Source organism: Triturus cristatus, chromosome 1_1 (assembly GCF_964204655.1).
Source record: "Triturus cristatus chromosome 1_1, aTriCri1.1, whole genome shotgun sequence".
Taxonomy (NCBI): domain Eukaryota; kingdom Metazoa; phylum Chordata; class Amphibia; order Caudata; family Salamandridae; genus Triturus; species Triturus cristatus.
The window spans coordinates 853768085-853793025 of NC_140579.1; the positions used below are offsets into that span (position 1 = coordinate 853768085).

At 45.4% G+C, this 24941-nt stretch overlaps 1 protein-coding gene across 1 annotated transcript in view; it reads left to right on the forward strand.

Annotated features, from left to right (window-relative positions):
• LOC146871196 (uncharacterized) overlaps positions 1-11297 on the forward strand; it is a 32264-nt gene extending 20967 nt beyond the window's left edge. Inside the window, exon 3 of the mRNA XM_085650528.1 lies at positions 10804-11297. Within this exon, the coding sequence (XP_085506654.1) occupies positions 10804-10845 (42 nt within the window). The 3' untranslated portion in view covers positions 10846-11297. The remainder of the gene's footprint in view (positions 1-10803) is intronic.
• Positions 11298-24941: the final 13644 nt, after the last annotated feature.

Here is a 24941-nt window from a genome sequence, read left to right on the forward strand (position 1 = left end):
CCACACTATGTGAAGTAGTGGCATTGCTGGCATTGGTCACCAGGTAGTTCTCACCTGGTATGTACTGTCCAGGGTCCACAAAGCCTGGTGTCACCATAGTGACACTGGCACATGTGTCCCTGTAGGCTTGAGCCACTTTGTCATTAATTAAAGGAGTCTGTCTGTACTTGCCCAGGTTACTGGGGCTCACAGTCAGGGACAAATCAATGTCCCCATCACAGATCAAGACTGCCTGTGTAAGGGTTCTGTCTAAGTCAGAATCTCCTTCCGTTCCCATAGTGATTCCCACTACACCCTTTGTCTGGGGACCAACACTGCTAACAGTAGTACTGGGAGCAGGTGCCTTAGGGGCAACAGTGTTGGGGGCTCCACCCTTTTTGCAATCACTAGTCCAGTGAGTTGTATTTTTACAATGATTGCACCAGGGTTTCTTCTGACCTTCTTTCTTCTTCTTGGACTGTTGGGACCCACCCTCCTTAGCAGTAGTTTGGGGCCCTGTTGAAGACTTCTGGTCTTTAGGTTTCTGATCTCCACCCTTTTGGTCTGTTTTCTTCTGATCACCCCCTTGGCCCTGGTTCTGGTTCTTTTGCTTAACCCTGGTTCTGACCCATTTGTCTGCCTTCTTTCCCAATTCTTGGGGAGAGGTCAGATCAGAGTCAACCAAGTGTTGATGCAGTTGCTGGTTTTGACAGTTATTTAAAATCTGTTCTCTCATCATCAAATTATACAATCCTGTAAAATCAGATACCTTACTTCCCAGCAACCAACCCTCCAAAGCCTTAGTGGCACATTCAACATATTCAGACCAGTCCTGAGTCTGTGTCTTTTGGGTGTCTCTGAACATTAACCTGTACTGTTCAGTGGTTAAGCCTAACCCATCTACCAGAACACTCTTCAGGACTCTGTAGTTCCTGACATCCTCTTCTCTAACAGTGAGGAGTCTGTCTCTGCCTCTTCCTTCAAAGGAGAGCCAGAGGATTGCTGCCCACTGGTCTTCAGGAACCTGCTGTACTTTGCAGGCTCTCTCAAGAGCAGTTATCCATTTGTGGATGTCATCCCCACTTTTGTAGGGGGGCACAACCTTAGACAGGTTCCTATTGTCAAAGACCCTATCTTTGTCCTTAGGGACAATGCTGCCACCAGTGGGTATAGACCCACTCTCTCTAGGTTGCCTAGCCTTGTTCAGTTTTTCTTACATCAGGGCTACTTCTAGCTCCTGCTTCCTGATCCTCAGCTGGGCTTCCTGCATTCTGGCCTCATGTTCCCTCCTCTGAGGGGTGGTCATCCTTTTCCTGGAGTGACCTTGAGAGCCTCTAGAGCCATGAGAAGCATTGGAGTCACCTGAGCGATTCCTTTGCCTCCCAAGCCCTGTGTTAAGTCCACTGGGGAGATCCAATGGGGTGAACCCATTGTCAGTCCCCAATAGCCTTAGTTTAGCTGGGCCAAGTATAATACTTGGCACTGGGCTAGTTCTCCCTTCATCATCACTACTTTCTGTATCCTCACCACTTTCCTCCCCTGTAGTATGGTTCTCATCTAAGGGATGGCTATTGGAACTGGGTACCTCTGTAGTATCTTCAGAAGGGGGGCCTCCTGTTCCTGACCCTAAGGGGGCTAACTGGGAAGCTTTCTTGAGTGCTCTCTGATTCTCATCATTCTGTAAGAGCTCTCTGAGCTCAGCAGAGTTTGGGTTCTTGGGCTGTTTAAGGCCTCTAAGAGTTGCCAAATGCCTGAGCTCATTCTGATTAAGGGTAGCAAAGCTGGATGTTGCCCTCTGGGGGTCACTCTCAACAGAGATGGGTACAGTGGACCCCTCTGCCCCGGCCATTGCTCTTAAGTGTGGGTGGATGTGTTGCAATCTACCTACACTTGGGTTTACCTACTAAACCTATCTAGTAGTTGTAGTCAGGGTGTGCTACTCCCTTTGCTCTACAACAACTAAGTTCAGTAGAACTTATGTATATCTAATCTTGTTTTATATGTACCTACAGGTACCTATGTGATCTTTCAATTGGTAACCAAGAGATTACAATGGTAAAACACAGCAAGCTCAAATCCAACCGCTGCTCACCAATGTGAGAAGTTGGCCTGGTATATGATGCTCACTAGTTAAAGTGATCACCTTGTACCATGCCAAGCAACCCTTATGGTGTGGTTGTAAGTCAACCTTTTCGGACTAGCTGCCCTAGTGGTAGCGTAGGCTAAGCAGTCTTTGAGGCTAAACTCGTGAAGCGTGTTAAGCCAGCTGTTTTACCAAATGTAACCCCCTTTTATACCAATGAAAGGACACCACACAGATATATATTCAAAATATATATGTATTTATTTCTCAAAGTAACCCCTAGTCTCTTTATGAGCACAGGAGCACAAATCGTCAAACAAGATTATCACAGAATACACAGAAGTTGCACGTTATATGGATAGGCCCTGGTGGCCACTCAAACCATATACTAAAATAGTGGTATAAGTACCACGAACAGAAAAGGGAAAAGGCCTAGGGCCTCTAGAATCGCTGGGCCTACAAGGAGCTAACGTCAGTTAGTGACCAGGAGGTCCACGGGTGGCGTGTGCAGAGCAAATAGTCACACGCGTGCTCCCATAGGTTTCAATGGGTGCGTAAAAAGTACAAAGTTACTGCAAAGAGGATCTTCCGGATGGACTAGGAACTCAAGATTTGGAACACAGGCACTAGAGATGTAATACTACACTTGGGCACAGGTGTGCCAGCTTTACCTCACCCACAGGAAGCGGGTGCATAGGCCTCGAAGTGCGTCGGGTTTCTTCTATCTGTTCCGTGGAGCTTGAAGACAAAGATGCTGCAGGCGGTCGGTCCGGGAGAGATGCAGTGGATCCAAGAGTGGATCGGAGATGTTGAAGACCTGTAAGCAGAGGGGACAGTGTTCACAGTCACTAGCCAGTGACCAGCGTGGCACCAGGTGGGTACCAGGCGATGTCGGGTGCAAACAGGTGATGAGGGGTAGCTTGTCTCCGCAGCCACGTGGTCCCTGAAGGTCGACGACGTCCAGGAGTCGGCTCACGAGCTGTCCCACGCAGGCTCTCGCTGTCGGCGGTGTCGGCGACCTGATCGAAGCAAACAAGCCTTGGCAAAAGCAATTGTAGGAGGATTCGGAAATCAGCTGTTGGTTCTGACCAGCAAGGTCAGAGGGATTGCTCCTTTGGAGGGGAGCAAGGGCCAGTCTGGAGCAACCAGACCAGCAGTGTATTTCGTAGAGTTCGTCGCCAAGATGGCCACTGGCCAGCGGGCCAGCAACCGGTTAGGCGCGTCGAGTGGCAAAATGCAGAAGGGCCCCACGCAGATCGTGGAGATGCTGGAGGGCTCACCTTTGGTGCAGATGCTGCTCGGGGGTTGGGCTTCTCAGATCCCAAAGCACAACTTGGAGGGAGCCTCGGTTGTTGCACTTGTCAGCTTGTCGTAGTCGTTCCAAGATGGCTGGCTCCACGTGTCTCGGTGCCTCCACGGGTCTCTTCTTCTCAGGGACTGTGGATCGGGCGGTGAGAGGTCTGGAGGTCCAGGTCTTGTCAGTCTCTGGGCTCGGGCTCCGGCGGGAGGCGGCGGCAAAGCAGACGTTGATGCGCTGGATGGTGCTTGCGTTAGCAAGGTGGTCACTCCCTGACCACAGGGGAGATTTTCTTCAGTCTTCTGTGCAGCAGAATGTCGAAGTTCCCGTCTTCTTCTTAGTTTCAAGTTGATTCCAGGATGTCTGAAGTCTTAGGACACAGCTCCTACCTTTAAGCGGATTCTAGGGGCCGGACTACCTGCTAGGTCCCTCCCTATGGGTGGGACCAGGAAGGGGGGTGGTTACACCCCCAATCCTTTGTCCAGCTCGCCCCACGCCCGGGACTGGTGTGCCCCAGGACCGGTTTGAACTGGCATATGCACCGAGGCTCCTTGTGAGCCACAGGCATGTCTGGTTTCTTTCAAGCCCTACCTGACCAATACACAAAATCCTGTCTGGGGTGGTGCACGCACCTCCCCTGGCAGGAAACCCTTTGTCCACACCTCCCAAGCTGGAAGGACTCCCAGCAGCAGGAGGGCAGACTTGTGTCTGTGGTGGCAGCATCCATTTTGTGGAGCTGAGGCTATGTCTGATTTTACCCGGGTTTCAGGCACTGTACATGTCGTGTCCCTCTAGAAGGGTGGAATGCTAACCCCGTCGCCAGAATTGGCGAGGGGTTAGTATTCCAATTCGTATGACACCTTACTCGACATGTTTTGATAAAGCCAAACCAAAGATAGCATTTAACCGCGAGGTTCATAATGCACTTAAGAGTATATGGTATGACGATATCTGGAAACAGTAGAAGGAAGTTGTTCCGACCACTGCAGATAGGCTCAGCTCATGCCAGAGCACCATCTCACATGGAACCAAGCACTCTGCCTTCAGGATTGTTAAGGCCTGCCATAGGAGTGACTTATAGGTTACCAGGTGTCCCATTTAAGGTTAGGTATAGGTATACTACACCTAAGTAAGAGGTGATTACACCAACTTACCCCAGCTGAGTGATCAGCCAGTTGTGTCAGATTGTTAGGCCAAGCCTGGGGTGGCATAATACATGCTGCAGCCCTTGGCAGGCCTTGGGTACACCAATGCCCTGGGTACCTAGTGTACACTGGTACAGGGGCTGACAGGGTGATCCACTTCCAATTGGTTATGCACCTAGGGTGCATAGTTTTAATTTAGTAGAGAGAACAGCAGGCTGGGGGTCTGATTGGCAGGCCCACAGCCTCAATATGTCAAAAACCAGTGAAGCAAAAAGCAAAAATTTGGGGTGACCATAGGATAGCAGACCCTACTCTCCTACAGGTATCCATTGAAAGTGTTTGTTCCTCATGATGTGGCGATTCTTTTAACAAGGAGTCATACTCAGTATATGACACTTAGGGGCCTATGCATCAACAATGCCATTTGCGATTCCTTATTAGCGAAAAATAAGGAATCGCTAATAAGGAATAGCAAAAGGCTATGCATGTAGGAATCGCTATTCAAATAGCGATTCCTTAATATTCCTTATTACCGAATCGGTAATACCGAATCGGTAATAAGGAATACCTACCCATTCATTCCTATGGGCTTGGAGGCCCATAGGAATGAATGTAAAGCCAGTCTGTATTAGCGATTCGGTATTACCGAATCGATAATAGCGGGAGCACTTTCAAGGGTGCCAGGGTGTCAAAAGGACACCCTGTTGCACCCCTGAAAATGATATGTGCACATATGTTGCACACACACATGCTCTAAGGGCATGTGTGTGCGCAACATGAAACTTTGAAAAATGCACAAAAGTGCATTTTTCAAAGTTTTTGCAAATTACCATGCAGTTCATCTTCATGGTAATTTGCTCCCCCTATTAGCGAAATCGCTAATTTTTTAACTTTGATGCATTGCATTTAAGGAATCTCACTTTGGGATTCCTTAAATGCAATCGCTATTTAAGGAATCGGTATTTAAGGAATCCCTATTTAAAGAATTGCTATTTAAGGATTCCTTAAATAGCGATTTCTGCTTTTGGGTTGATGCATTGGGATTGGGTATTTTTTACTTAATACCGGGAGCTATTACCGAATCGGTATTTTACCGACTGGATTTTGGGTTGATGCATGAGGCTGATAGTCGGCTGACTAAGTATGAGAAGGTCATATTAGGTGCAACGAATGTGAGCCTTGCGAGATGTGTGAACGTGAATCCTGCAACGTTGTTACCTGACGCTGAGAATGTGGAAGTGAGAGATGAAGCAGATCATGACTGTTTGGATGTGCTTGAGTATTGCACAAAGCCACGACCAGATATAAAGGATGTACCACTGCCTGAGAGTGATTTTGTGTTGTTTGTTGATGGGTCATGTTTGAGAACAGATGAAGGAGTGCTAAGCGCAGCATATGCAGTATGCACGGTTGCAGCAGTGATGGAAGCATCTTATCTGAAAGGAGTGAGGTCAGCTCAAGTAGCTGAACTTGTTGCTTTGACCAAAGCATGTAAAATTGGGAAAAGTGTGAGAGTGACTGTGTTAACGGATAGCCAGGATGGCTTCGGGGTCGTCCATGATTTTGGCCAGCTTTGGCTGCAAAGAGGTTTCCTGACCTCAAGTGGAACCCCTATAAAGAATGCTGAAGTGGTTGGGAAGTTGATTGAGGCGATACAGCTGCCTAACCAATTGGCTGTAGTAAAATGTGCTGCCCATAGTTAGGGAAGCGATTACATCACTACTGGGAATAGGTATGCTAATGATATGGCACAATATTATGCACGGAACCAGAATTCAGTCAATCGGGCTAAGGAGAGAGAAATGTCTTCTTGCTCAGTAATGTTTACTAACGCAGTAGGAACCTGGGAGGAAGTGAGACAATTGCAGGAAGAGTCAGGAGATGAGGAAATGAAACAATGGATAAAAGCAGGGTGTGCACCAAGAGAGAAGGACCGTGTGTGGGTCTATCGAGATGGAAGACCAGTAATGCCTGATGGCATGATGTCTACAATGGCACGTATGTATCATGGCCAGGGACACATAGGGAGAGACGCCATGATAAGGTCTTTTAAGCAGACATGGTACAATCCAAAATTCAGACTTGTAGCAGAAAGCCTGTGTCAGAGATGTCTGATATGTCAGCAATACAATCCTGGGAGAAAGACAGTGATGAGTCTAGGGACCATAGGACAGGAAGGTGGACCTTTTACCAGAATGTAGGTTGACTTCATTGAAATGCCTCCGTGTAACAGACTGAGGTATGTCCTGGTTGTAGTTTACCTGTTCTCCAGGTGGGTGGAAGCATACCCAACAAGAAGAAATGATGGGTTGACAGTGGCAAAGCTACTTTTGAGAGATATCATCCCTAGGTTTGGGTTCCCAGTGACTCTTGAATCAGACAGAGGAGGACATTTTCATAACGAGATTGTAAAATTGATTAGCGAAGCATTGAATGTACAACAGAAACTACATTGTGCCTACCGGCCAGAGGCTTCTGGTGTGGTTGAACAGATGAATGGTACAATCAAAAACAGAATTGGAAAAATGTGTTTAGCCACTGGTATGAAATGGCCTGATGTCTTGCCTCTTGTTTTAATGACCATTAGAGCAACACCAGACAGAACCACAGGGTTAAGTCCTCATGAAATAATCATGGGACGAGCGATGAGGCATGTTTATATTCCAGTCAACAAGCTGATGACAATAACTGATGACATGGTGTTGGAATACTGTAAAGGCCTGGCTGACGCAGTTCATTCTGTGTTTCATCAGGTTGGAGCGGATGCCACCACCCTTCAAAGGAAGCCAGACCATGATCTGAGCCCAGGAGACTGGGTAAGGATAAAAGTCCACAGAAGAAGAAACTGTTGGGTTCCAAGGTGGGGAAAACCAAGACAAGTCATTCTGACCACAACAACAGCTGTGAAGTGTGCTGGAGTGAAAAACTGGATCCATGCAAGCCATACTTTGAGGATACCAAATCCAGTTGACAGCAAAGGAAGAGAGTACTATGACGAATCAGAGTCAAGTACTGAATCAGATAACGAAGAGCAAAGAACACAAGAAAATCCTGAAAGGGGGGAAAAGGAACCTGATCAGATATTAGTCCCCAGAAGTAGCTCTCTGAGAAGACGATTGCAGATTTCTGATATCAGTTCAGATTCTGAAGACGAACAGGGAAGTCAAGGTCTCAGAAAAGAACACAGAAAGGAGAAAGGAAAAGACAACCAAGAAGCAGTGAAAGAAATTCTAGAGAAGGAAGTTTCAGATGAAAAACCAAGAGAAATTCCACCCGAAATAATAGATCAAAGTGGAATAGGGACAGGTACAGAGAGAGAGGGACAGATTGCGGAAGACCCCCGAGGAGGTGTAGGGAACTGCAACATCCAGCTAGGTGAAGGGACAAGTAGCCAGCAGGAAGATTGCGTGTCGGAGACCCGAGGAGGGACAGAAGTAGGGAAAAAAGTGGTGGAAAAAGAAGTTGTCGAAAAGAAAAAGAAAGTTGAGACAGAATCTGAAGAGAGTGAAAATGAGATACCAGAAGGACGAGTTCTAAGAAAAAGAGCTTGGAGAGAGGAAAAGAACAATAAAGAAAGTAAACAGAAAAGAGTAAAAAAGGATGAAATGTGGCCAAATAAAATAAAGAGATTGAGATATCGGCTGACACGAGTAAAATCACCAAGAGACGATCAGGTGAATGAAGTGACAAGCCAAGACAAATCAAAAGAAGAAGAGGTTAATCAAGAAGAGGGGAAAAGAACAAGAAAACCCAACCAGAAGTATAAGTCACCAGAATGGACGTATGTGGCACTGCATGAAACGGAGGAAGAGGCAGATAGTCAAGGAAATCCAGAGGAGGCTGTACTGAAAGTGGTTGAAGAAGAGGAAGAAGCAGGAATCCCGAGAGTTATCTTATCCGACATTGGAGAAGAAGAAACGGAAGATCAGGAAATTCTGTATTTGGGTGCATTGAAAGAAGTGAAAAATGATGAAATGCCAAACTGAGAAAAATTAGAAAACTACGGATGAAGAAGTAACAATTGAATCAAACGATAGATACTGGTAGAACTAAGTAGGGCCTTAGAAGCCTAAGGTTAGAGAACTAGTGGTGAAATAAAAGAGGCTAAGTCAAAAGACACAGTCCAAACTAACAAGATGGCTAACAAAAGTAAATGTACATTCATGAAGAGATGGTGTAAAATGTGTTGTTGTTGTACAGGATTATTAATGCTTCTATGGAGTATACTTGCTCTAATAATTTCTTTTAAGGTCACTATAGATACACTAGAAGGACACACTGAGAACATTACTAACATAAAAAAGATTCCAAAGGTAGTTCCGACTAGAATAGATAATAATTATTTACATAAGGATAGGTCTATTAATGATTTTTCAAATAATGTGTTTTCAAAGTTATTGTATGAATATGTAAAGACCATGGACGTAAGGTATTGCTACGTATGTATGCAGTTACCTGCTTCTGTGTCAGAGGGAGTGACATATCATCACCTTCCAGCAACATATGGAATAGCATGTAGTGTGATAGCAAGCTTATTTTATGAAACAGGTAAATTAGAATATTATTTTTCAGATGTAGATAACATTTTTTCGCAAGTTCCTGCTAATAATAAACTGAACAAAGTGAGACCTGCTAATGTATTAGGTGAATTTTTCTTAGTAACTAAGGAGCTAACATTAGAGTATATATTTAAAAATAATTTGACATGCAGTTTGAAGAATGAAGAAAAGACATTCCTAGACATGGTTGAGGAAAGGAGATTGAAAATGAGAAGAAAAGGATCTGAAGGAAAAGGGGAGAAAACAGTCTGGGATGTAGAAATGGAAAAACATATGAAGGGAGAGTCTAATCCAACTTTGGCTTTAGATTGGCCTCAGAAAGGGAAACTGTGTATCAGAAGAAATCAAACAGCATATGATAATCATTTTCTAGGGAATAGTGAGTGCCATGATACATATCAAATCATAGGTGGATGGGGATTTAAAGGTGGAAGAGATCCAGTCGTTCCTGGACTTTATTTCATCTATGGGAACAGGGCATATTATCGTTTGCCAGACCATTGGTATGGCACATGTTACGTAGGCCTGGTCTTTCCAAAAATCTTTCACATGGACAGAGATAAAGATGGTGTACATAGGTTAGGTAATCAATTAACACGTAGTAAAAGAGAATCTTGGGCAGAAATTGTAGGTGACATTTTTGGAGCATTGATACCAGCAGTGGGAATATCTCTGAATGCGAACAATATTAGAAGATTATCAACAGTAGTGGATCGCTTGTCAACAAGCACCACTGGAGGATTTTTATTGGTTAATACTGAAATGGTTGCCATGCGTGCTATGGTACTGCAAAATCGACTTGCCCTTGATATCTTGTTGGCAAAAGAGGGTGGAGTCTGTGGAATGCTGAAAGTTCAACATTGTTGCACTTACATTCCAGACGAAAGCAAAGACCTTAAGGTTTACATTAAAAATATTACTGAATTGCATGACGAAATTGTACCACTGGAGGTTGAAAGTGTTTGGGAAAAGATTGGGAAAAATTTTGCTGCTATTAAAAATTTCTTAACAAAAATAGGTAGTACAGTTATAGGTAAGATCTTATTCCCATTAACTTGTGTGATTTTCGTCTTACTAATATTAAGATTAGGATGTATGTGTTGTAAAAACAAGAAAACAAAGAATAAAATAAAAAGAGAAAAACTAAAAAGAAAGAAGGATGTAGATGGAGACTTAACAGAGATAACTTTAGAAGAGTGGAAAGAAAAGTTGTATAAAAAAGCAAAAAGAGATGAAGAAGAAACTGAACTATAATTAAGAGCAAGAATACATTTCGATTTTCCGTAAAAGGATGCATCAATTTATTGTTATGGTGGTGATAAAATCACCAAAGGGGGGATTACTGGAGTGGGGTTGTCTTTTAAAATTGTATACCATCTCCATTTTGCATGTTTAGATTAATAAGATTAATTAATTAATTGTAATTATACTAATGGTTTGCTGTGTGAATTAATCAACATTACTAATATAAGAAATATACGTAGGAATTGCAGTGGCATGGCCTAACTAATGACGTAAACTAAATTTGTATGCATATTAATAATATATATTCAGAAATTGCATGATTATATGTTGCTTTTGTGATGTATCTGTGATTTGTGCTTTATTAATGTGATTATAACCCGCATTAAGTGTTGCTTCTGCTAGATAAATACATACACATATGGGTATTAGTAAGGGGATAACAGATTATTAGTCATTTCTATGTATTAATTATATTTTTGTGTTTCTTTGCTTAAGTTGACCATTTGGTGGCCACAAAATGGCCGACGTCCCTGTTAGACGAGAACAACTCCATTATGAGCATCTCTGGGTGAAGTGCGCATGCGTCACCATCAGCTGCCGCAGCCTTTGCATGACCCCGACTCAACTGTGACAACCAAGGCTATTTCCTGGGCTTACGGCCAAGCTGCTCTGAAAGAAACAATGAAAAGATACTATTGCGTGGATTGGAACTATATCTAAAGACACATTATATGTATGGGAAAGAAGTCGAACTTTCCCCAACGGACCAATCAAATTTGTTCAAAAGTTCAATAGTTACATTTTGGAATGTAAATTTACTATAAAAATGGTAGATTAGAGAGGGGCCTTAGCTTTTGCCTTTCAATTGTTCGAGATCCTTCAGAAGATTTGCGATTTACTGACGGAGAGGACGGTGACACTGCGGGACAGCTGTTTCCAAAGACTCTGAAGGTATGAACCGATGACCGGGATTTTGACTTAGAGGGCGACTTTTAGCCAGAATAGGTAACTGTGATGATCTAATTTGCTTGATTAAAACCCAGAGAATCGAATTCAATTATTTAGATAAAATGTAATAATCATTACAAAGAACTGTGTTGGGTCGTTATTATTTGAGAAAATGTATTTATGTAAATGATGTTATAGATTTCGTTATCACTTCAACCTGCAGCTAGTAGATCCATGGCCTATACATGGGAGGAGTACTAAAGATGGAGTTTAGATCTTTATGAATAGGGTTATGTGAGTACTCTCTCCCATTACAGCGAGTGGAACGATCACCTCTTTTGAAACAGGTTATTTGATGGGTATATGTTGGTGTTATGGGCCCCACCAGCGTATGTAGTATTGTTTGTGATCTATGACCTGTGACGAAGAGAGGGATTTTGCATTCCGCGCTGCATCAGTTTTTCTTGGTAGCAGAGATATGGTTTACTACTGTTTTGGTTTAGTGATCATTGCTTGTAAATAGCTTATTGATTATTGATTGGTATTGATTTATGTACTAACACTATATGTTGAGTTGCGTCGAGTTATATGTTGTTAGCATGGCTTCTGGGATGTAGGAAGTCGGAAGTTTGTAACAGTTCCGTAGCAGAGCAGAGGTAAGCGCTGCTCTCGGGAAAGACGGAATTGTTGTTGCCCTGTAGGTACACAGGGGAAATGTGTGACAAGTGAAGTTGCACGGCGCATTGTCTGGGTTCGATTCGGCGCCATCGTCGTGTGTTGCCACTAGAAATATTCTCGGTGTGAGAGAAGTGTGTATGAAAGCGAAGGTTACCTGTGAAATTTTGGTCTTTAAGTACCAGGAAACCAATTGGCATACCGATAACGCTTATCACTGAAAAGGTAGCAGGTGTTCTCTGAGCTTGTTAGAAGGACAAAGTAGAGGGAAGTGCTGCTTTGTTAACGTGTGTCATAATTCTGTAGTAGGACAGACTGTTCGCTGTTCTCAGAAAAGACAGGATTCTGTACGTATGTACTACATTTTCTTGTATGAACGAGTGTGAATGTAAAGGCATTCGGGTTGATTGCAAAACTCTAGGTTTATTTCTAAAATACCAGAGAAACATTTAGCTAATGTTTGCTAGAAGAGTGAAGTAGAGGGCATTGCTACTTTATCAACGGAAGTAACGATTCCGTAGTAGGGCAGAGGTAAGCGCTGCTCTCGGGAAAGACGGAATTCTCGTGAGAAAGGTCTATTGCTATTCTTTGGTTAGCGGAGCAGACAATGGAGATGTTTTAGTGTTGTTACTAATAGAATTGTAAAAGTTGCAGTAAAAGTTCATGGAGCGGTCTTGTAAAGGAGGGGTAGACAGGAGCAGAACTGCCGTAGCGGCTGCTGACGTCAGAACGACCGCGCTGGGATTGGACAGTGGGTCAGAAGTGTGGAACGCTCCAGATTGGTGTGTTAGTGTGAAGTCGCGCTGGGATTGGAGAAGTACAGGGTGACGTAAACGCTCGTCATTGGTGCGTTAGTGTGAGTCGCGCTGGGATTAGAGGACTGAGACAGTGACGTAGACGCTCTTGATTGGTGCGTTAGCGTGAAGTTGTGCTGTGAGTGGACGAAATAGCGGTATAGTCGTAAGAGACTAGCGATACACAAAAAACCAAGAAAATGTATTACCAGCCACCAGATAGAGAAAAGAAATCCTGGTTTGGTAAAGTTAAAAGGTGGTTCATGAAGGACAAGCAGGTCAAAACTAGGGAAGGACAGTTAATTCCTCCACCGAAAACCCCCGCAGCTCTAATGATTGCGAAGTATGGATATCATACTTGTATTTGGGTAGATAATTGGGTAAAATATACCAAGGACGATGGAGTCTTGGCATTTCCAGAACATGGTTGTTTTAATTTGGCTGTTTTAAGCAACTTGCGCAAAAAAATTATGTACTTAGAACCAAGACCTAGACCGACGCAGTTTGAGGCATTGACAGAGTGGGAAGACGAAGCACATGAGCGAGAAAAAAAGAAATGGTAGAGGTTACAGATATATGTTTGGCAGGTCATATGGACATGAAACGCATGATGATCGGGTGAAAAGATGGAGGAATGCAAGTATGACTGAGGGTTTGTTTCCTGTAAGAGCGGTAGGAGAGAATGAAGGTAGAAAATGTGTGGAAAAGAGGAATATTGTGGAATCAAGAGGTTACGGAGCAAATGATTCAGATGATGATGTGTTGGATGATGTGTTTTATAAAAATCCACCACCGTACCGACCAGAACCAGAAATGTTGACACCAAATGCCCCAATGAGAGAAACATTACGAATTATCAAGACAGAGACTATGTCACCAGATTTAGAAAAAAGAAATTCCATCAGAGAGGCAGAAAAGAGATTTGAGAATAAAATAGATAACGAAAATTCAACAGAATTGGCAAAAACCACTCTAGAATTAACAGAGAAAATAAGAGAATTAACTAAGAATCTGGAAGCTGTAACAGTCCCAGTGACTATAGGTCCAGTAATGCCTGTTTTTGAGAAGCAAAAGGATAGCGAACATTGTTTAACAGTACCATACCGGAACAATAATGTGATCGAGAGCCCAGAACGGAGTCAAATTGAAAATCCATGGGGACCGACAGTAAATATGTTTGAACCACACATTTCAAATAATCCCTTTATTAATCAGAATTATGCTGAAAGAAATGGAATGACAGTAGAAACTTTGTTAGAACCCCAAAGAAGTCCAGAACAGAGTAGTGTAGAGAACCCAGTAGGACCATCTGTGGAAGAACTGAGTGAATGGTTAAAGGGGTTGCAGAGACCAGATAAAGATTCTCAGTCGATAGATGTGGCAAAATTACGGATGGTATTGGAAGAATTGATTGTAGGGACTATTCCGGTAGAAAAATTAAAGATTTATCAGGATGAGGAGCTGTTATTCCTGTGTAAAAGTGTGACATGGAGAGCAAGGAATCTGCATGAAAGACTAGGAGAAGTTGCGAATGAAATGGGTATAGATATTGATAAGGTAAAAGCCTTACAGAAAATCTATCGAGTTGATTTTACTGAAAAAGAAATTGAAAATTTGAACACCACAGGACAGATAGGTCAGATTAAGGACATAATCATTGTTTTGAGAAAATGGGGAGATGTGGATAAATGGAGAAGTAAATGGTATAGAAAACGAAATGATGCCCCAGACAGGACAGTTTCGGCATTCCCTGTTAGAGAAAAAGAAAAGGTAGTGACTGAATACCCCATGAGAGAGATCCCAGGAGGAGGATATGTACATGTCCCATGGACAAGACAGGACATTTTGCCATTTACGAATGATTTCCCTCGACTACGCGAAAAGCCCGTCGAGTGGTACAGACAGGTAGACAGATTTGTAAAATTATCAAAAGTATTGTGGATAGACTTAAATAGTCTATTCGATATAATAGTACCAGCAGATTTGTGGTCTGAGCGCAAGTTGATGATCAACTGGCCAACTCAGGAGTACCCTAGGCATCCTAAGACAGGAGCCCCAGACCCTGAAGTAATGAAAAAGTATGAACAGGTTATGGTATTTTTGAAAAACAAAGTGCCCCCTAAAGAGACAGATTGGGTAAAGATTGATCGAACGCATCAGGAAGCAAAGGAATCAGTACATGCATACTATGAGAGACTAATTCAAGCCTTTAAACAGTTCAGTGGAGATGAGAACTTAAGTGATAAGGATTTGAGTCATTTCGTATACAGATTTGTATATGGTTTACGCCCAGAAATTGGTGACATGATAAAACAGCATACAGTTGATTGGCAGAATAAGAAAATAGATGAAGTATTAAGACATGCTAAATATTTTATTGACGAAATTGGGGCTAAACAGCGAAAATTAAAAGAGAAGGCAATGTGGGCACAAGTAAAGGTAGCAGAAAGGCAGGAAGCACAAATGGTCGAACAAGCAAATAACCCAGGAACTAAACTGAGATTTGGCTCAGGAGAAGGGAAAGGTAATATAGAAGAAGCTAAAAATAAGTTCCCATGCCATAATTGCGGTAGGTTAGGGCATTGGAAATCCGAGTGTAAATACCCTCCAAGTACTAATAATGAAAATGCATCATTGAATCCGCAGGTGCAGAATGAGGTGAGTGGTCAACTGCATCAACAGCAGCAGGTGGTTACTTCACAGAATCAGGTGCCAAAACCACCTTTCCCGCAGAGCAGAAACACTCAGAAGTATAATAATGAATCGGGATTCTACAATGAAGAACAGGTAAATAAACCGCCGCGCGCTCGCGCCGTTTCACAGTATTGGCTGCAACGCGATGAGAGTGACTCAGAGGAAAGCTATTGACGGTGCAGAAAAGAGGAAGAAGAGTGCGTACTTGGCGCAACTCTAGAAGTAGACCAGACCGAACCATTTGTAGATGGGAAGGTTAATGATGAAAATATTACTTTCTTAGTGGATACTGGTGCTACTCGATCAACTGTTAGATCAGCTGATGTTAAGAATCTTCCTCTTTCGGATGAAACAATCCAAGTGGTTGGTGTGTCCAACAGACAGTTAAAAACATTTTGGACAGAACCAGTGAAAGTCAGTATAGGGAAATTTACAGAAATGCACCGCTTTGTGGTGTGTGACACCAGTCCAGTGAATTTATTAGGTAGGGACCTGTTGTGCAAGATGAATTGCACTATATTCTGTACTCCAGATGGAATAGCTTTTGAAACCCCAGATGAGGATGTGCTATATAAAATGACTATAGCTAATAGAGAAAATTAGGTAACTGAGACCTATGCAATATTCAACCCTGATGAATTACCTAAAGAATTAAAACAGTCAGTGAAGGCAGAAGTGTGGGATTTTACTGGAGAAGATGTAGGATTAATGAGAAATGTAGATCCAGTCAGGATAACTGTAAAGGAAGGAATAAGTTATCCAAACGTCCCTCAGTACAGATTGACACCGGAGATAATTGAAGGGGTTACTCCAATAATTGAGAAAATGATCAAGCAAGGAATTTTGAGAGAGATTATGAGTGGTCCATGTAATTCACTGATAATGGGACTGAAAAAGCCTAATGGAAAATTCAGGATAGTGCAAGATTTGAGAAAGGCAAACAACATTGTGGTATCATGCTGTCCTATTGTGCCGAACCCATCAGTAATTCTGTACCAGATTCCCCATGATGCGGAATGGTATACAGTAATTGATCTATGTCATGCATTTTTCTCTATCCCATTGCACCACGACAGTCAGCCAAGTTTTGCATTTCGTTTTGGAGAGCGGATTTTGGCATGGTGCCGAATCCCACAGGGGTATACAGAGAGCCCCTCAATATTCAATCAATTGTTGAAGAAATCGTTGGAAAGTCTGCAAATGCCTGAGAGTTCAGTACTAGTGCAGTATATCGATGACCTTTTGGTGGCGTCGAAAACACGTGAAGCTTGCGAGGTAGACACAATAGCACTATTGAATCATTTGGCAGACGGAGGGTTGAAAGTGTCACCAACAAAATTACAGTATTGCCAGAAAGAAGTGCAATATTTGGGACATAAAATTGAGAAAGGACTGAGAAAAATAACAATAGACAGAATCAGAATTATAAAAGGAATGAGAGCCCCCATGACCCAAAGAGAAGTGAGAATGTTTCTGGGAATGGTGGGGTATTGTCGTCAGTGGATTAGTAACTTTTCCCTGATTGCAAAGCCCTTAGTGCGATTAACAAGGAGTGATGTAACAGATCCCCTTGAATTGAACAAGGAAGAATTGGCAGCATTCAAAAAATTAAAAGAGGGATTGTGTGAATCACCAGCACTGGGCATGCCTGACTATGAGAAAGAGTTCGAGTTGTATTGCAGTGAGAGAAATGGATGTGCACTCTCTGTGTTGATCCAGTAGCATGGAAGATTGAGGAGACCAATCGCATATTTTTCCTCAATGCTTAACCCAGTGGCTGCAGCTTTACCTGGGTGTCTGAAAGCAGTGGCTGCAACAGGTCGAAGTTTGGAGCAGAGTGAAGGAATTGTGATGGGGTATCCATTGAAAGTGTTTGTTCCTCATGATGTGGCGATTCTTTTAACAAGGAGTCGTACTCAGTATATGACACATAGTCGGCTGACTAAGTATGAGAAGGTCATATTAGGTGCAACGAATGTGAGCCTTGCGAGATGTGTGAACGTGAATCCTGCAACGCTGTTACCTGATGCTGAGAATGTGGAAGTGAGAGATGAAGCAGATCATGACTGTTTGGATGTGCTTGAGTATTGCACAAAGCCACGACCAGATATAAAGGATGTACCACTGCCTGAGAGTGATTTTGTGTTGTTTGTTGATGGGTCATGTTTGAGAACAGATGAAGGAGTGCTAAGCGCAGCATATGCAGTATGCACGGTTGCAGCAGTGATGGAAGCATCTTATCTGAAAGGAGTGAGGTCAGCTCAAGTACCTGAACTTGTTCCTTTGACCAAAGCATGTAAAATTGGGAAAAGTGTGAGAGTGACTGTGTTAACGGACAGCCAGTATGGCTTCGGGGTCGTCCATGATTTTGGCCAGCTTTGGCTGCAAAGAGGTTTCCTGACCTCAAGTGGAACCCCTATAAAGAATGCTGAAGTGGTTGGGAAGTTGATTGAGGCGATACAGCTGCCTAACCAATTGGCTGTGGTAAAATGTGCTGCCCATAGTCAGGGAAGCGATTACATCACTACTGGGAATAGGTATGCTAATGATATGGCACAATATTATGCACGGAACCAGAATTCAGTCAATCGGGCTAAGGAGAGAGAAATGTCTTCTTGCTCAGTAATGTTTACTAACGCAGTAGGAACCTGGGAGGAAGTGAGACAATTGCAGGAAGAGTCAAGAGATGTGGAAATGAAACAATGGATAAAAGCAGGGTGTGCACCAAGAGAGAAGGACCGTGTGTGGGTCTATCGAGATGGAAGACCAGTAATGCCTGATGGCATGATGTCTACAATGGCACGTATGTATCATGGCCAGGGACACATAGGAAGAGACGCCATGATAAGGTCTTTTAAGCAGACCTGGTACAATCCAAAATTCAGACTTGTAGCAGAAAGCCTGTGTCAGAGATGTCTGATATGTCAGCAATACAACCCTGGCTTCTCTAAGGAGATGGTGTGTTAAAGGGGTGGGTCAGTAGCCAGGTGTGGGGAAGGAATTGTGGGGGAAGGCTGTGTGTTGAGGTGATCTTGATAGAATTTGTAAAGCTTGGGGCACTGCTCGTAGGAGCCATGTTTAAGTTCCTGTTGGGAGGGAGTCTCTTACAGAGGTAGAACACGATGATACTAGCTGCTGTGTGTGAAGGTGGGCTGGAGACAGGATTTTAGGGATGGGCACTTCTTGTTGTCGAGTTATCCATGTTTATGAAGAAGCCTCTTACAGAGAGGTATAACACGGTGGTATCAGGAGGGCGTTTGTGGAGGTGGTATGGAGGCAGACTATGGTGCCAGCCTAGTTCGCGAGGTACCTATTTTTACGTAGGTTGGGAGCCTCTTTAAGCTAAAGAATAGGGTGGTACCCGGGGCTGTGGAGGTGGTGGAGGGAGGGGAAGAGGAGGCACTCCTAGTTGGCGAGATGTCACGCCTGTGTCTGTAGTGAGCCTTTTACACATGTTGAACGGGTTGGTGAGGGGCGCTTAGAGATGTGGGTCATGGGTATGGCAAGGGGTTTGCATGAGGGGGTTACGTGTGTATGAGGGGGACAACGGAAGACTCTTACCTATGTGAGACATTGACACGGTGGCGTTTCCCACCCTGGGCTCGTTGTAAATTACCACAGCAGCGGCATTCCTGCCGGTGGCGTTGAAGACCTTTTCTTTAAAAGTGCAGCCTCCTCGGGCCACCAGCGCGATCCCCGACCCGGCAACGCCCTCTTCTCCTTCGCCGGCGGGATGAGGCCAGGCGGCGGCCCCAGGCACATAGTACTCCGTGTCTGCAGCACAGGGGGCACCTCGCGGGCCAGCGTGGCCCTCGGGACACCCACCAGGCCCTGCACGCTGTCCTTGGGCAAGCTGTTCCTGTAGCGGCCGCTCTCCATGCTCCCTAGCACAGTTAGGTCACTGACCGGATCCGTGTAGGCCATGTTTATCAGCGCCGTGTACCACTCCAGGGAGCGGCCCAGACAGGGCGCTGAGCAACTCAACATAATCAGCACAGTGGTCAGGGGAGCCCGCACCCCCGCCATGGCCTTGGTGGAAAACTGGGGCTCTACCAATTTCGGGGTGACAGGAAGCAGCAAACCGGGTACAAGGCAGACGATGGTGGGAGGAAACTACGGGGCCCGGAAATGTGATAGCAGAACAGGTCAAACTGGAGAAAGGGAGCAAGAGACACAGCCAAACACCATAGGAGCCGGGCACCGGCAGCCTAACCTAAAAGCCTGAACATGAAGCTTCCACTTAACGCTAATGATGAAACAGCGGGCTGCTGGCTGTTAACAGCATTAAGCACGAACTTCCGGCCACCCACACCATTCAGATTATTGAAAACCCTCAGGTCTTTCCATAAACAAACCGAGCGCAGTATCCCTAAAGCGGGCACCACGCTCCAAATTAAAGTAAAAAATAAACACGGAGCGCGGTGTTGCTGAAGCGGGCACCGCGTGAGGCTGCCGCAATCGCAAAGGCAGACGCTTGTTTATATATATTTACATCGCGCTTTCACTTTAAGTGAAAGCGCGATGCAAAAATAAACACTCGGCTGCCTTTGCGAAAGCCGAGTGAAAGAAAATAGTGCTCATCTACCAGATAAAGCCACCCTGTAATTTCTGCTAGTAAACGATCCAATCCGGATGGGCGGAGCCAAAAGGAGACAGGCCAGTAACAAAAAACCCTGAGTCTCAATCACAAGACATCGTTTAACATAAATGATGACGCTACCCAATAAGAAACATGGGCGTGGCTTCGAGTCCTTTTCTAAAATCCACTCTACCACAATATCTCTCGCAGAGTGAGGAGCGCATGCACGCTCTAGCGCTAGGTCTGCGAGACCTAAAAAGGAGATGCTGATGAGTAAAGATGACCTTTACCAAAGAGATGGAGTACGCGGCCAAGGAGGAAGGCCTGGCTGTGAGAAGTTGGCCTGGTATATGATGCTCACTAGTTAAAGTGATCACCTTGTACCATGCCAAGCAACCCTTATGGTGTGGTTGTAAGTCAACCTTTTCGGACTAGCTGCCCTAGTGGTAGCGTAGGCTAAGCAGTCTTTGAGGCTAAACTCGTGAAGCGTGTTAAGCCAGCTGTTTTACCAAATGCAACCCCCTTTTATACCAATGAAAGGACACCACACAGATATATATTCAAAATATATATGTATTTATTTCTCAAAGTAACCCCTAGTCTCTTTATGAGCACAGGAGCACAAATCGTCAAACAAGATTACAGTAGACTACACAGAAGTTGCACTTTATATGGATAGGCCCTGGTGGCCGCTCCAACCATATACTAAAATAGTGGTATAAGTACCACGAACAGAAAAGGGAAATGGCCTAGGGCCTCTAGAATCGCTGGGCCTACAAGGAGCTAACTTCAGTTAGTGACCAGGAGGTCCACGGGTGGCGTGTGCAGAGCAAATAGTCACACGCGTGCTCCCATAGGTTTCAATGGGTGCGTAAAAAGTACAAAGTTACTGCAAAGAGGATCTTCCGGATGGACTAGGAACTCAAGATTTGGAACACAGGCACTAGAGATGTAATACTACACTTGGGCACAGGAGTGCCAGCTTTACCTCACCCACAGGAAGCGGGTGCATAGGCCTCGAAGTGCGTCGGGTTTCTTCTATCTGTTCCGTGGAGCCTGAAGACAAAGATGCTGCAGGCGGTCGGTCCGGGAGAGATGCGGTGGATCCAAGAGTGGATCGGAGATGTTGAAGACCTGTAAGCAGAGGGGACAGTGTTCACAGTCACTAGCCAGTGACCGGCGTGGCACCAGGTGGGTACCAGGCAATGTTGGGTGCAAACAGGAAGAAAGGTGTAGCTTGTCTCTGCAGCCACGTGGTCCCGGGAGGTCGACGACATCCAGGAGTCGGTTCACGAGCTGGCCCACGCAGGCTCTCGCTGTCGGCGGTGTCGGCGACTTGATCGAAGCAAACAAGCCTTGGCAAAAGCAATTGTTGTAGGAGATGAAATAAGCTGATGGTTCTGACCAGCAAGGTCAGAGGGACTGCTCCTTTGGAGGGGAGCAAGGGCCAGTCTGGAGCAACCAGACCAGCGGTGTAGTTCGTGAAGTTCGTCGCCAAGATGGCTACTAGCCAGCGGGCCAGCAACCGGTTAGGTGCGTCGAGTGGCAAAATGCAGAAGGGCCCCACGCAGATCGTGGAGATGCTGGAGGGCTCACCTTTGGTGCAGATGCTGCTCGGGTGTTGGGCTTCTCAGATCCCAAAGCACAACTTGGAGGGAGCCTCGGTTGTTGCACTTGTCAGCTTGTCGTGGTCGTTTCAAGATGGCTGGCTCCACGTGTCTCGGTGCCTCCACGGGTCTCCTCTTTTCAGGGACTGTGGATCGGGCGGTGAGAGGTCTGGAGGTCCAGGTCTTGTCAGTCTCTGGGCTCGGGCTCCGGCGGGAGGCGGCAGCAAAGCAGACGTTGATTCGCTGGATGGTGCTTGCGTTAGCAAGGTGGTCACTCCCTGACCACAGGGGAGATTTCCTTCAGTCTTCTGTGCAGCAGAATGTCGAAGTTCCGGTCTTCTTCTTAGTTTCAAGTTGATTCCAGGATGTCTGAAGTCTTAGGACACAGCTCCTACCTTTAAGCGGATTCTAGGGGCCGGACTACCTGCTAGGTCCCTCCCTATGGGTGGGACCAGGAAGGGGGGTGGTTACACCACCAATTCTTTGTCCAGCTCGCCCCAGGCCCGGGACTGGTGTGCCCCAGGACCGGTTTGAACTGGCATATGCACCGAGGCTCCTTGTGAGCCACAGGCATGTCTGGTTTCTTTCAAGCCCTACCTGACCAATACACAAAATCCTGTCTGGGGTGGTGCATGCACCTCCCCTGGCAGGAAACCCTTTGTCCACACCTCCCAAGCTGGAAGGACTCCCAGCAGCAGGAGGGCAGACTTGTGTCTGTGGTGGCAGCATCCATTTTGTGGAGCTGAGGCTATGTCTGATTTTCCCCGGTTTCAGGTACTGTACATGTCGTGTCCCTCTAGAAGGGTGGAATGCTAACCCCGTCGCCAGAATTGGCGAGGGGTTAGTATTCCAATTCGTATGACACCTTACTCGACATGTTTTGATAAAGCCAAACCAAAGTTAGCATTTAACCGCGAGGTTCATAATGCACTTAAGAGTATATGGTATGACGATATCTGGAAACAGTAGAAAGAAGTTGTTCCGACCACTGCAGACAGGCTCAGCTCATGCTAGAGCACCATCTCACATGGAACCAAGCACTCTGCCTTCAGGATTGTTAAGGCTTGCCATAGGAGTGACTTATAGGTTACCAGGTGTCCCATTTAAGGTTAGGTATAGGTATACTACACCTAAGTAAGAGGTGATTACACCAACTTACCCCAGATGAGTGATCAGCCAGTTGTGTCAGATTGTTAGGCCAAGCCTGGGGTGGCATAATACATACTTCAGCCCCTGGCAGGCCTTGGGTACACCAATGCCCTGGGTACCTAGTGTACACTGGTACAGGGGCTGACAGGGTGATCCACTTCCAATTGGTTATGCACCTAGGGTGCATAGTTTTAATTTAGTAGAGAGAACAGCAGGCTGGGGGTCTGATTGGCAGGCCCACAGCCTCAATATGTCAAAAACCAGTGAAGCAAAAAGCAAAAATTTGGGGTGACCATAGGATAGCAGACCCTACTCTCCTACACAACCCCCCCCCCAAACGCTGGGACATTAAACTAGCCTTGACCAGTCTCGTCTTCATGTCCTAAGTGGAAGTACCTGGAGAGACCATCTGCATTCCCATGGTCAGTACCTGGCCGGTGCTCCACTGTAAAGTCCATCCCCTGTAGGGAAATGGACCACCTAAGCAGTTTGGGGTTTTCACCCTTCATCTGATTTAGCCACAAGAGGGGCTTATGGTCGGTCTGAATCTTGAAGTGAGTGCCAAACAAATATGGCCTCAGCTTCTTCAGGGCCCACACCACAGCAAAGGCCTCCCTCTCAATAGCTGACCAATTCTTCTCTCTGGGGGTCAACCTTCTGCTAATAAAAGCAATGGGTTGGTCTTGACCATCTACATTAAGTTGTGACAGCACAGCTCCCACACCCAACTCAGAAGCATCTGTTTGGACAATAAACTCTTTGGAGTAGTCAGGACTTTTCAGGATAGGTGCAGAGCACATGGCCTCCTTCAGGTCATCAAATGCCTTTTGACAGCTTACTGTCCACTGAACCTTTTTGGGCATCTTCTTGGATGTCAGATCATTAAGAGGAGTCACAATGGACCCATAGTTCTTAACAAACTTCCTGTAATACCCAGTCAAGCCCAAGAAAGCTCGAACTTGAGTCTGGGTGGTTGGAGGGGACCAGTCCTTGATGGATTGTATCTTACTCTCCAGTGGTTGAACTTGGCCCCCACCTACAAGGTGGCCCAAATACACAACCTTACTCTGCCCTATCTGGCACTTAGTAGCCTTGATAGTGAGGCCTGCCCTTTGCAGGGCCTCAAGAGCCTTCTTCAGGTGGATCAGGTGATCCTCCCAGGTGGAGCTAAAGACAGCAATGTCATCAAGATATGCTGCGCAAAAGTCATCCAACCCAGTAAGGACTTGGTTCACCAGCCTTTGGAAGGTGGCAGGTGCATTCTTCAGACCAAAGGGCATCACCACAAACTGGTAGTGCCCACCTGGGGTTGAGAATGCTGTTTTGGCCTTAGACTCCTCAGCTAATCTGATTTGCCAATAGCCAGCTGTCAAGTCAAATGTGCTCAAAAACTTTGCAGAAGCTAGTTTGTCTATGAGCTCATCTGCCCTTGGAATAGGGTGTGCATCTGTCCTGGTGACAGCATTGAGTCCTCTGTAATCCACACAGAACCTCATCTCTCTCTTGCCATCTTTGGTGTGAGGTTTGGGGACCAGAACCACTGGGCTAGCCCAGGGGCTCTCTGAGGGTTCTATGACACCTAATTCCAGCATTTTATGTACCTCAGCCTTTATACAGTCCCTGACGTGGTCAGGTTGTCTGTAAAGCTTGTTCTTTACAGGCAGACTGTCACCAGTGTCCACCACATGGGTACACCAGTCAGTTTGACTAGGTATCAAGGAAAACATATGTGAAAATGATTGTAGAACCTGTCTACATTCAGTCTGCTGATGGGCAGTGAGGTTGCCTCCAAGGGTCACTCCTTCAACTGAGCCATCTTCAGGGTTCTGAGACAACAGGTCTGGGAGAGGGTCACTCTCTTCCTCCTGTCCCTCATCTGTAGCCATGAGCAAGCCCATGTCTGCCCTGTCAACATATGCTTTAAGCCTGTTAACATGGAGTACCCTGTGGGGACTCCTGGGAGTTCCTAGGTCTACCAAGTAGGTGACCTCTCCCTTCTTTTCCAGGATTGTATGGGGTCCAGACCATTTGTCTTGGAGTGCTGCTGGGGCCACTGGCTCCAACACCCATACCTTCTGTCCTGGCTGAAACTCAACCAAGACAGCCTTTTGGTCATGCCAAGCTTTCTTGAAGGCCTGGCTTGCCTCAAGGTTTTTGGATGCCTTCTCCATATACTCAGCCATCCTG